The sequence below is a fragment of the Oncorhynchus kisutch genome, linkage group LG22 (genome assembly GCF_002021735.2).
Source record: "Oncorhynchus kisutch isolate 150728-3 linkage group LG22, Okis_V2, whole genome shotgun sequence".
Lineage (NCBI taxonomy): Eukaryota > Metazoa > Chordata > Actinopteri > Salmoniformes > Salmonidae > Oncorhynchus > Oncorhynchus kisutch.
Genome location: NC_034195.2, coordinates 38,681,092 through 38,694,782, shown reverse-complemented (window position 1 = coordinate 38,694,782; position 13,691 = coordinate 38,681,092). Strand labels below are relative to the sequence as shown.

The following is a 13,691-nucleotide window of genomic DNA, read 5'->3' as shown; positions in this document are numbered from 1 at the left end:
AGATTCTTAGACAGTATGGGGTAATGTACAGTCACACAGATTCTTAGACAGTATGGGGTAATGTACAAGTCACACCGATTCTTAGTCAGTATGGGGTAATGTACAGTCACACAGATTCTTAGTCAGTATGGGGTAATGTACAGTCACACAGATTCTTAGTCAGTATGGGGTAATGTACAGTCACACAGATTCTTAGACAGTATGGGGTAATGTACAGTCACACAGATTCTTAGACAGTATGGGGTAATGTACAGTCACACAGATTCTTAAACAGTATGGGCTAATGTACAGTCACACAGATTCTTAGTCAGAATGGGGTAATGTACAGTCACACAGATTCTTAGTCAGTATGGGGTAATGTACAGTCACACAGATTCTTAGACAGTATGGGGATATAGACTCTAGACAGAGTTGTTGAAGCCTTCTGTCTGAATGTAGTGTTCATACATAAACCTATATGTCAGTCCCAAAATGCTCCTAGTTGCTTGTTCTGAGGCAGGGCTCCAGCTGCAGCACTGTGAGGCCTGCAGGCTGGGTCTTTATCTGAACCTTTAGCCACACAGTGCCCCCTTGCCTGCCTGGGATAAGGTTCAGCTGGATCAGCATTAAAGCTGTCCTCCATCTGAACCTGCTGTCTCAACACACCCTCCTGACTGAACATAGATATACACCTGACCTGCCATACACAGGTGTGCATCCCTTACGCATGGCACGCACACAGAGACCTAGTAGCACACTCACGCACGCAGGCACACATACCACGTGGTTAAACTCTTAGATTATTGATACCAACAGAATAAGAACAAGTCTTTGATATTAATTACTAGTCTGCAGCTAGGAATTCGGTATCATTGAACGCGAAGACCGACAACTGCCGAAACCTGTATTCTATAACGACATGAATGAATGTCACTCTGAACTATCCATTCTAACCACGACAGAGCGAGAGAGAGGGCGGACAGACTCTCCAACAGAAACAAACTTTTCAACAGAGATCCCGACGACACACTGAGCATAAATATATATAGACTGCAATTGTTCCCGAATGAGTGAGCGTTCATGTGCAAAGGATTAGCATTTCAATTGTTACAATTATCACTCTGTCTAACAAGCAGAGTTTAGCCCACACCCCCCTATCATTTCTTTGGAACCATATCTACTTTGTTTGTTTGTTTGTTTGTATGATGCATTTCTGTGAGTACATGGTTAGTAAATAAATGATTTTAAGACAATTGATGTATGTATGACTCATAGTGAAGACTGGGCTTGTGCAGATAACCAACAATTTACAACGTTTGGAATGAGACTAACGTGAGGTAAATAATAATTCAAATTGATCAGATATTAAAATATCTGAAAGTTATTTTAGGAAAATTATAACTTTGTAATCTGAATATGTTCCTTGGTGCCCAGACTTCCTAGTTAATTACAGTTACATGATTAATCAGTTTAATCGCGTAATAATAATTACAGAGAGTTATTTGATAAATAAGTCTTCAGTTTTAATGATGCCAAAGACACAACAGTCACTACTGGGCCTCTGATAAGACCCTGCTCTGCTCTGCATATTTATGAAACCCAGCCTAGCACTTTTTCTGACCAGGGCCCATTAGGCCCTGTTCAAAAGTAGTTCACTATAGGGGGGCATTTGGGACACAACCCAGGAGACAGCCATAATGTTTCATCCCCCTACCTAATCAGCACCAAATGTGATAGGCTGCCTGTCTGGCAGCAGTGTCGGAGGATGATATGATAAGAGAAATATATAAAGATATTTAACCATAGAGGGATAACAATTTACGATTGTTCCAGTGGATATACTCTGAGGAAAAAGTTCATTGAAAGATGGTTATGAGAGGAAATTGTGAGGGGATACAAGTATTTTGAGGATTTGATAAAAGGGTGATAGGGGACTTTTTCATTCACTAACTGTTTTTGTTCGGTCTTTTTTAATTCTTCAATAAACCATTGAGAGATGACATTTTTTGCCTCACCACTAACATAATATCAAACTAATATTCCCTACACAACACCAGGCAGAAACCCTAAATCAATGACTTGTTATGCAACGACACAGAAACGGACAAATAACATCTACTAAAGGGGTTTAACATTTGTCCAAATGTGTATTGTTGCTCTAGCCTGGTCCCAGATCTGTTTGTGCTGTATAGCCAACTCCTTCAGTCATTAACATGCCACAAGACCATAGTAGTCGGCAAGACAGCACAAACCGATCTGGGACCAAGCTACCTGCACTGTACTTCCTGTCTCATATCCCAAAACCTTTATCTCCATCAAGTTTCATTCATGAGTCATTCAGGGCTCCCGAGTGGCGCAGCGGTCTAAGGCACTGCATCTCAGTGCTAGAGGCATCACTACAGACCCTGGGTTGAATCCCAACCGGCCGTGATTGGGAGTTCCATAGGATGGCGCACAATTGGGCCAGCGTCGTCCGGGTTTGTCCGGGGTAGGCCGTCATTGTAAATAACAATTGGTTCTTAACTGACTTGCCTAGTTAAATAAAGGTTAAATAAACAATCAAAATTAGTCTAGCAGCTATTCATCCCTTAATCATCCTTCCTAGGCGTGTTTCAAGTCTCAGTCTAATTCCTGCCTAATTAACACGGTCTGTCTCAGCCACCGTCATTAAGAGTGGCGATTCATCATGGAGCTAAATATGGGACATAATGTGTTTTGATACAGATGGAGGACTGACTGGGGATTTGTGGAGTAAACACGTGGAGGGGTAAACACGTGGAGGGGTAAACACGTGGAGGGGTAAACACGTTGAGGGGTAATCACGTGGAGGGGTAAACACGTGGAGGGGTAAACACGTGGAGGGGTAAACACGTGGAGGGGTAAACACGTGGAGGGGTAAACACGTGGAGGGGTAAACACGTGGAGGGGTAAACACGTTGAGGGGTAAACACGTTGAGGGGTAAACACGTGGAGGGGTAAACACGTGGAGGGGTAAACACGTGGAGGGGTAAACACGTGGAGGGGTAAACACGTGGAGGGGTAAACACGTGGAGGGGTAAACACGTGGAGGGGTAAACACGAGGAGGGGTAAACACGGAGGGGTAAACACGAGGAGGGGTAAACACGTGGAGGGGTAAACACAAGGAGGGGTAAACACATGCATGGACACTTCATAACCAGTAGGGGGAGTAAGATCACACAACTCAATCTATGGACAGGCTTACAGAAAGGAAAACAACTGCTACAGTACAATCTACAGACAGTCATTGGGTACTTACAAACCATATTATAATATGAATCATGACTGACATGTTTTCCATACTATTGATAATGTCATACAAAAGCAAACCAGATTATACAATAATGTTCTCTGGTTGACTACAATTCTAGGCTGTAATTACTGCTGTTGTATAATAGAAATGCTGTAAATTGGAGTAGAAGGAGAGATATCTAAATAAAGCCAAAGATATGAATGATTCAACAGTGCTGAGCCATGTCTGCATAGAACAGTAGAGAGGGAAATAGAGAAAGAGAGATGGAGGGAGGGAGGGTGGCTGGGAGGGAAGAGAGGGAGGGAGGGAGGGAGGGGTGGAGGGAGGGAAGAGAGGGAGGGAGGGGTGGAGGGAGGGAGGGAAGAGAGAGAGGGAGGGAGGGAGGGAAGAGAGAGGGAAGAGAGGGAGGGAGGGGTGGAGGGAGGGAGGGAGGGGTGGAGGGAGGGAGGGAGGGAAGAGAGGGAGGGAGGGTGGCTGGGAGGGAGGGAGGGTGGCTGGGAGGGAAGAGAGGGGGGGAGGGAGGGGTGGAGGGAGGGAAGAGAGGGAGGGAGGGAGGGGTGGAGGGAGGGAAGAGAGGGAGGGAGGGATGGAGGGAGGGAAGAGAGGGAGGGAGGGAAGAGAGGGAGGGAGGGATGGAGGGAGGGAAGAGAGGGAGGGAGGGAGGGAAGAGAGAGAGGGAGGGTGGGTGGGTGGGAAGAGAGGGAGGGAGGGAGGGAAGAGAGAGGGAGGGTGGGTGGGAGGGAAGAGAGAGGGAGGGTGGGTGGGAGGGAGAGGGGGGGGGTAGAGAGGCAGGGAGGGAGGGAGCAGGGGGGTAGAGAGGAAGGAGGGTAGAGAGAGGAGAAGGGGGTAGAGAGGGGGTAGGGGGGTAGAGAGGGAGGGAGGGAGGGGTGGAGGGAGGGAAGAGAGGGAGGGAGGGGTGGAGGGAGGGAAGAGAGGGAGGGAGGGAAGAGAGAGAGGGAGGGTGGGTGGGTGGGAAGGGAGGGAGGGAAGAGAGAGAGGGAGGGTGGGTGGGTGGGAAGAGAGGGAGGGAGGGAGGGAGGGAGGGAGGGAAGAGAGAGGGAGGGTGGGTGGGAGGGAAGAGAGAGGGAGGGTGGGTGGGAGGGAAGAGAGAGGGAGGGTGGGTGGGAGGGAAGAGAGAGAGGGAGGGTGGGTGGGTGGGAAGAGAGGGAGGGAGGGAGGGAGGGAAGAGAGAGGGAGGGTGGGTGGGAGGGAGGGAAGAGAGAGGGAGGGTGGGTGGGTGGGAGGGAAGAGAGAGGGAGGGTAGGTGGGAGGGAAGAGAGAGGGAGGGTGGGTGGGAGGGAAGAGAGGGAGGTAGGGGTGATATTGAGGGAGGGGTGGTAGAGAGAGGAAGGGGGGTAGAGAGAGAGAGGAAGGGGGGGTAGAGAGAGAGAGGAAGGGGGGTAGAGAGAGAGAGAGAGGAAGGGGGGTAGAGAGAGATGAACGGGGGTAGAGAGAGAGAGGAAGAGGGGGTAGAGAGAGGAAGCGGGGGTAGAGAGAGGGGAAGGAGGGTAGAGAGGGAGGGAGAGGGGGGGTAGAGAGGCAGGGAGGGAGGGAGCAGGGGGTAGAGAGGAAGGAGGGTAGAGAGAGGAGAAGGGGGTAGAGAGGGGGGTAGGGGGGGTAGAGCGGGTGGGAGGGAGGGAGGGAGGGGTGGAGGGAGGGAAGAGAGGGAGGAGGGAGGGGTGGAGGGAGGGAAGAGAGAGAGGGAGGGAGGGAAGAGAGAGAGGGAGGGTGGGTGGGTGGGTGGGTGGGTGGGAAGAGAGGGAGGGAGGGAGGGAAGAGAGAGGGAGGGTGGGTGGGAGGGAAGAGAGAGAGAGGGAGGGTGGGTGGGAGGGAGGGAAGAGAGGGAGGGAGGGAGGGAAGAGAGATGGAGGGTGGGTGGGAGGGAAGAGAGGGAGGTAGGGGTGATATTGAGGGAGGGGTGGTAGAGAGAGGAAGGGGGGGGTAGAGAGAGAGAGAGGAAGGGGGGTAGAGAGAGATGAAGGGGGGTAGAGAGAGAGAGGAAGAGGGGTAGAGAGAGGAAGCGGGGTAGAGAGAGGGGAAGGGGGGTAGAGAGGGAGGGAGCAGGGGGTAGAGAGGAAGGAGGGTAGAGAGAGGAGAAGGGGGTAGAGAGGGGGTAGGGGGGGTAGAGAGGGAGGGAGAGGGGGTAGGGGGGGTAGAGAGGGAGGGAGAGGGGGTAGAGAGGAAGGAGGGTAGAGAGAGGAGAAGGGGGTAGGGGGTAGGAGAGGGAGGGGGAGGGGAGTAGAGAGGGAGAGGGGGTAGAGATTAAGGGAGCAGGGGGGAGAGACAAAGGGAGCAGGGGGTAGAGACAAAGGGAGCGGGGGGTAGAGAGAAAGGGAGCAGGGGGTAGAGAGAAAGGGAGCAGGGGGTAGAGAGAAAGGGAGCAGGGGTAGAGAGAAAGGGAGCAGGGGGTAGAGAGAAAGGGAGCAGGGGGTAGAGAGAAAGGGAGCAGGGGTAGAGAGAAAGGGAGCAGGGGGTAGAGAGAAAGGGAGCAGGGGGTAGAGAGAAAGAGAGCAGGGGGTAGAGAGAAAGGGAGCAGGGGGTAGAGAGAAAGAGAGCAGGGGGTAGAGAGAAAGGGAGGGAGGGAGCAGGGGGTAGAGAGAAAGAGAGCAGGGGGTAGAGAGAAAGAGAGCAGGGGTAGAGAGAAAGAGAGCAGGGAATAGAGAGCAGGGGGTAGAGAGAAAGGGAGGGAGCAGGGGGTAGAGAAAGTAGTCCTGGCTCAAGGGGTAGAGGGGTGCCAGGGGTAGCAAGGGAGGGGATAACAAGGAATGGAACGCATAGCTAGTCAAAAGTATGATTCATTAACATTTCTCCAGCAGAGAGAGAGGTGAAGTGAGCAAGCCTTTCAATAAAACACTATCTAAACTTACAGGGCTGATGCCAGTGACAGATTTCTCAAGGTTGCCTACTCCGTCACACAAATTAGAATGCAGCAATGAACAGAAGAACGAGTGAGAAAATACTGTAGCTCTCCCAGAAGCCTTTATAGTCCCTGCCAAAAAGATACGCCAGGAGTGTGTGTGTGTGTGTCTGCCCTAGATTGCTCTGAGAATGACAACTATGAAATAACCACTCTAATGTATTTACACCCTGATGTTGACTGAAGCCAACCATCTGAAAATGGACTTAGATTATCCACTGACTGGGACAACTCATCATCAACGATGATTCTATTGGCCATTAGGCTGAGAGTAGGAGCGCTGACCTAGAATCAGGTCTGCTCTGTCTATATTATTTTTTCTAAAAAAGTTGATACTATATCAGCTCTCCCAGTGTCTTTGTGAATACGGGCCCAGGTTTAGCTGACAGGTTTAGCTGACATTGTGGATGACTCTGCATGTAAGATGACATCTGGTCCTTCTCATGTAGACTGACTAACTCCAGTACTGTCCCTCAGTGTTAGTCATAAGGTACAGGTACACACAACTGTTTTTCCTCTCTTGGAATTCCTTCTAGATTCATCTCCATTCCAGAATGTTTAAAAATGTTTTTGTTTTTTTAGTAGTTGACCACAGAGCACAGTGGACTGGGTGGTGGTAGGGCACCCAGACCCACCCCCTGGCACCCAGACCCACCCCCTGGCACCCAGACCCACCCCCTGGCAGCCAGACCCACCCCCTGGCAGCCAGACCCACCCCCTGGCAGCCAGACCCACCCCCTGGCAGCCAGAACCACCCCCTGGCAGCCAGACCCAGAAAACAGGCAGTTATTGGTTTGGCTGTGTTTCATTAACGAGATACCTGAGAAGATTCCACAGTGAGACGTCAAGGTGTGCTGTTCCAGTAGGCTAGGGTGTGTGTGTCATGCAATGTAAAACAGAAATGCTTGTGTCTTGTTGGACAAGTCCAAGTTGTCCCCCCCATGTTTCAGTCCATATTCTTCTGTTTGGTGCTTAATAAATACTGCCTCACTAGGTAAGGTAGAGGTGAGATGTGGTTGAGCTCACCTGCCAATGTAGGCGTCAGGGATCCTGGTGTCAGTAGGAGAGCTCATGTCTTTTCCTGAACACTTGTCCTCAGCTCCATGGCCGCTGCTGGCCTCACTGTCAGCCTTCTGACTAAGCGTGTCTGAGAAATTATCATCCCTGTGACACGCACACAGACACACACACAGACACGCACGCACACGCACACATACACGCACACAGACACATACACGCACACATACACAGACACAGACACATACACGCACACATACACGCACGCACACGCACACAGACACATACACGCACACAGACACATACACGCACACAGACACATACACAGACACAGACACGCACACAGACACATACACAGACACACACACAGACACGCACGCACACATACACAGACACAGACACATACACATACACAGACACATACACACACACATACACAGACAGACACATACACAGACACAGACACGCACACAGACACATACAGACACAGACACGCACACAGACACATACACAGACACAGACACACACACACATACACGCACACAGACACATACACCGACACATACACAGACACAGACACGCACGCACACATACACAGACACATACACGCACACAGACACATACACAGACAGACACATACACAGACACGCACACAGACAGACACGCACACACATACACATACACGCACACAGACACGCACACAGACAGACACATACACACACACACAGACACGCACACAGACACATACACATACACACACACAGACACACACAGACACAGACACATACACAGACACGCACACACATACACATACACGCACACAGACACGCACACAGACAGACACATACACACACACACAGACACGCACACAGACACATACACAGACACATACACACACACAGACACACACAGACACATACACAGACACGCACACAGACACATATACAGACACATACACGCACACAGACACGTACAGACACGCACACACAGACACGCAAAAGAAGACAAAAAGAAAATCCGGCAAAAGTCCAAGCCATGTTTTTATGCAACAATAATTTAGAAGAAGTCACCTGATACCAGAGTGAATAGTTTATAAGATGAAGTCATCTGACACCACAGTGAATAGTTTAGAAGATGAAGTCATCTGATACCACAGTGAATCGTTTAGAAGATGAAGTCATCTGATACCACAGTGAATAGTTTAGAAGATGAAGTCATCTGATACCACAGTGAATAGTTTAGAAGATGAAGTCACCTGATACCACAGTGAATAGTTTAGAAGATTAAGTCATCTGATACCACAGTGAATAGTTTAGGAGATGAAATCATCTGATACCACAGTGAATAGTTCAGTGCATTGAGTTCAGTCAAGCATTCCTAACTAGCCTCTCCTCCAGGCTCATGTTGACTTATAGGCCTGGATCTATTATCCTTCCATTAGAAGTGGTGTGTCCAGGGCTGCCAGGCAGCATGACCAAAGCCAGCTGTATGGGTTATCTCAGTGGGCTGCGTGCCTGACTGAGCTGAGCACTAGCTGCATACACTATAGATGGTGACTGATCTTGTCAGGTGGTAGCAATCAGAGCTGCTTAGTAGCCACAGAGCCTGGTGGAGTGGGGAATAATGGACTGGACAATAAACCACACACACCTAGGGTTGCAAAGCGCAGGAATATTACCGGTCATATACTAATGTTACTAGTGAACTACTGGAATTTTTCAGAAAATTCCAGTAACTTTGGTAAATTACCGGGGGTTTGCAATCCTACACACACACCACAGATTACCGACCATTTCAAATCCCACCATACCTTCTCCGCTATGCAATCTGGTTTCAGAGCTGGTCATGGGTGCACCTCAGCCACGCTCAAGGTCCTAAACGATGTCATGACCGCCATCGATAAGAGACAGTACTGTGCAGCCGTCTTCATCGACCTGGCCAAGGCTTTCGACTCTGTCAATCACCACATTCTTATCGGTAGACTCAACAGCCTTGGTTTCTCAAATGATTGCCTCGCCTGGTTCACCAACTACTTCTCTGATAGAGTTCAGTGTTTCAAATCGGAGGGCCTGTTGTCCGGACCTTTGGCAGTCTCTATGGTGGTTCTTGGGCCGACTCTCTTCTCTGTATACATCAATGATGTCGCTTTTGCTGCTGGTGATTCTCTGATCCACCTCTACGCAGACAACACCATTCTGTATACCTCTGGCCCTTCTTTGGACACGGTGTTAACTAACCTCCAGACGAGGTTCAATGCCAAACAACTCTCCTTCCATGGCCTCCAACGGCTCTTAAATGCAAGTAAAACTAAATGCATGCTCTTCAACCGATCGCGGCCCGCACCTGCCCGCCCGTCCAGCATCACTACTCTGGACGGTTCTGACTTAGAATTTGTGGACAACTACAAATAGCTAGGTGTCTGGTTAGACTGTAAACTCTCCTTGCAGACTCACATTAAGAATCTCTAAACCAAAATTAAATTTAGAATCGGCTTCCGATTTCGCTACAAAGCATCCTTCACTCATGCTGCCAAACATACCCTCGTAAAACTGACCATCCTCGACTTCGGCGATGTCATTTACAAAATAGCCTCCAACACTCTACTCAACAAATTGGGTGCAGTCTATCACAGTGTCATCTGTTTTGTCACCAAAGCCCCATATACTACCCACCACTGCGACCTGTATGCTTTCGTTGGCTTCCTTCTTCCTTTGGCCGCCTTTCCTTCCGGTTCTCTGCTGCCAATGACTGGAACGAACTGCAAAAATCACTGAAGCTGGAGACTCATCTCTCTCTCACTAGCTTTAAGCACCAGCTGTCAGAGCAGCTCACAGATCACTGTACCTGTACATACAGTGCCTTGCGAAAGTATTCGGCCCCCTTGAACTTTGCGACCTTTTGCCACATTTCAGGCTTCAAACAATGATATAAAACTGTATTTTTTTGTGAAGAATCAACAACAAGTGGGACACAATCATGAAGTGGAATGACATTTATTGGATATTTCAAACTTTTTTAACAAATCAAAAACTGAAAAATTGGGCGTGCAAAATTATTCAGCCCCTTTACTTTAAGTGCAGCAAACTCTCTCCAGAAGTTCAGTGAGGATCTCTGAATGATCCAATGTTGACCTAAATGACTAATGATGATAAATACAATCCACCTGTGTGTAATCAAGTCTCCGTATAAATGCACCTGCACTGTGATAGTCTCAGAGGTCCGTTAAAAGCGCAGAGAGCATCATGAAGAACAAGGAACACACCAGGCAGGTCCGAGATACTGTTGTGAAGAAGTTTAAAGCCGGATTTGGATACAAAAAGATTTCCCAAGCTTTAAACATCCCAAGGAGCACTGTGCAAGCGATAATATTGAAATGGAAGGAGTATCAGACCACTGCAAATCTACCAAGACCTGGTCGTCCCTCTAAACTTTCAGCTCATACAAGGAGAAGACTGATCAGAGATGCAGCCAAGAGGCCCATGATCACTCTGGATGAACTGCAGAGATCTACAGCTGAGGTGGGAGACTGCCCATAGGACAACAATCAGTCGTATATTGCACAAATCTGGCCTTTATGGAAGAGTGGCAAGAAGAAAGCCATTTCTTAAAGATATCCATAAAAAGTGTTGTTTAAAGTTTGCCACAAGCCACCTGGGAGACACACCAAACATGTGGAAGAAGGTGCTCTGGTCAGATGAAACCAAAATTGAACTTTTTGGCAACAATGCAAAACGTTATGTTTGGCGTAAAAGCAACATAGCTCATCACCCTGAACACACCATCCCCACTGTCAAACATGGTGGTGGCAGCATCATGGTTTGGGCCTGCTTTTCTTCAGCAGGGACAGGGAAGATGGTTAAAATTGATGGGAAGATGGATGGAGCCAAATACAGGACCATTCTGTAAGAAAACCTGATGGAGTCTGCAAAAGACCTGAGACTGGGACGGAGATTTGTCTTCCAACAAGACAATGATCCAAAACATAAAGCAAAATCTACAATGGAATGGTTCAAAAATAAACATATCCAGGTGTTAGAATGGCCAAGTCAAAGTCCAGACCTGAATCCAATCGAGAATCTGTGGAAAGAACTGAAAACTGCTGTTCACAAATGCTCTCCATCCAACCTCACTGAGCTCGAGCTGTTTTGCAAGGAGGAATGGGAAAAAATTTCAGTCTCTCGATGTGCAAAACTGATAGAGACATACCCCAAGCGACTTACAGCTGTAATCGCAGCAAAAGGTGGCGCTACAAAGTATTAACTTAAGGGGGCTGAATAGTTTTGCACGCCCAATTTCAGTTTTTGATTTGTTAAAAAAGTTTGAAATATCCAATAAATGTCGTTCCACTTCATGATTGTGTCCCACTTGTTGTTGATTCTTCACAAAAAAATAGTTTTATATCTTTATGTTTGAAGCCTGAAATGTGGCAAAAGGTCGCAAAGTTCAAGGGGGCCGAATACTTTCGCAAGGCACTGTAGCTCATCTGTAGATAGCCCATCCAACTACCTCATCCCCATACTGTATTTATTTATTTATCTTGCTCCTTTGCACCCCAGTATCTCTACTTGCACATTAATCTTCTGCACATCTACAATTCCAGTGTTTTAATTGCTATATTGTAATTACTTTGCCACCATGGCCTATTTATTTCCTTTACCTCCCTTATCTCACCTCATTTGCACATGCTGCATATGGACTTTTTCTACTGTATTATTGACTGTATGTTTGGTTATTCCATGTGTAACTCTGTGGCCAGGTCGCAGTTGCAAATGAGATCTTGTTCTCAACTAGCCTACCTGGTTAAATAAAGGTGAAATTAAAAATTAAAAAAATGTGCACGTATGCTACGTCCACACAAGAAGGATGACTGAGGCCCAGCAATCTGATACACAATGCTCATCTTACTGTATTTCACCCAAGTGCTTCTATACATGGAATATACACAACATGAAGAACACCTGCTCTTTCCATGACACAGACTGACCAGGTGAATCCAGGTGAAAGCTATGATCCCTTGTTGATGTCACTTGTTAAATCCACTGGATTGTGAATGTGTGCCATTCAGAGGGTGAATGGGCAAGACAAAATATTGAATTTCCTTTGAGTGCGGTATGGTAGTAGGTGCCAGGCACACCGGTTTGTGTCAAGAACTGCAACGCTGCTGGGTTTTTCCACTCTCAACAGTTTCCTGTGTGTATTAACATCCAGCCAACTTGACTGTGGGCATTGGAGTCAACATGGGCCCTGTGGAACGCTTCTGACACCTTGTAGAGTCCATGGCCCGACGAGTTGAGGCTGTACCGAGGGGGGGTATTCAATATTAGGAAGGTGTTCCTAATGTTTGGTAAAGTCAGCGTATGTCACACAGAATTTTTTTAGTAGTGATATCCGCCCATTAGTGCCCGAGTTAGACCAGGAATGCACAATCCCTCCATCAGTCCGCAATAGGCTGAGAGAGGCTGGACCGAGGGCTTGTAGGCCTGTTGTAAGGCAGGTCCTCACCAGACATCACCGGCAACAACGTTGCCTATTGGCACAAACCCACCATCGCTGGACCAGACAGGACTGGCAAAAAAGTGCTCTTCACTGACGAGTCGCGGTTAGCTCTCAGCAGGGGTGATGGTCGGATTTGTGTTTATCGTCGAAGGAATGAGCGTTACACTGAGGCCTGTAACATGGAGCGGGATCAATTTGGAGGGTCCGCCATTGTCTGGGGCGGTGTGTCACAGCATCCTCGGACCGAGCTTGTTGTCAATGCAGGCAATCTCAATGCTGTGCGTTACAGGGAAGACATCCTCCTCCCTCATAGGGTACCCTTCCTGCAGGCTCATCCTGACATGACCCTCCAGCATGACAATGCCACCAGCCATACTGCTTGTTCTGTGCATGAATTCCTGCAAGACAGGAATGTCAGTGTTCTGCCATGGCCAGCAAAGAGCCCGGATCTCAATCCCATTGAGCACATCTGGGACCTGTTGGATCGAAGGGTGAGGGCTAGGGCCATTCCCCCCAGAAATGTCCGGGAACTTGCAGGTGCCTTGGTGGAAGAGTGGGGTAACATCTAACAGCAAGAACTGGCTAATCTTGTGCAGTACATGAGGAGGAGATGCACTGCAGTACTTAATGCAGCTGGTGGCCACAACAGATACTGACTGTTACTTTTGATTTTGACCCCCCTCTTTGTTCAGGGAGACATTATTCCATTTCTGTTAGTCACATGTCTGTGGAACTTGTTCAGTTTATGTCTCTGTTGAATCTTATGTTCACACAAATATTTACACATGTTAAGTTTGCTGAAAATAAACGCAGTTGACAGTGAGGACGTTTATTTTTTTGCTGAGTTTATATCCCCTCCACACACAAGTACAGTATGCTTGGCCATACTTCAGGACACCTGGCTGTAAATTCTCAGGGTCATTCCTTTAACTAAGAAAACAGCCATCAGCCCCGGCACCTCCCCCAGTGAATTATTGATACAGGCACATGTAGGGACAGCTGGTAAAGGA

At 48.2% G+C, this 13,691-nt stretch overlaps 1 protein-coding gene across 4 annotated transcripts in view; it reads right to left on the bottom strand.

The window, feature by feature from the left end:
* LOC109867273 (SLIT-ROBO Rho GTPase-activating protein 1) overlaps positions 1-13,691 on the bottom strand; it is a 148,119-nt gene that overhangs the window by 5,459 nt on the left and 128,969 nt on the right. For all 4 annotated transcript variants that reach the window (XM_031801749.1, XM_031801745.1, XM_031801747.1 and 1 more), the window contains exon 20: positions 7,195-7,332. In XM_031801749.1, the coding sequence (XP_031657609.1) occupies positions 7,195-7,332 (138 nt within the window). The remainder of the gene's footprint in view (positions 1-7,194; positions 7,333-13,691) is intronic.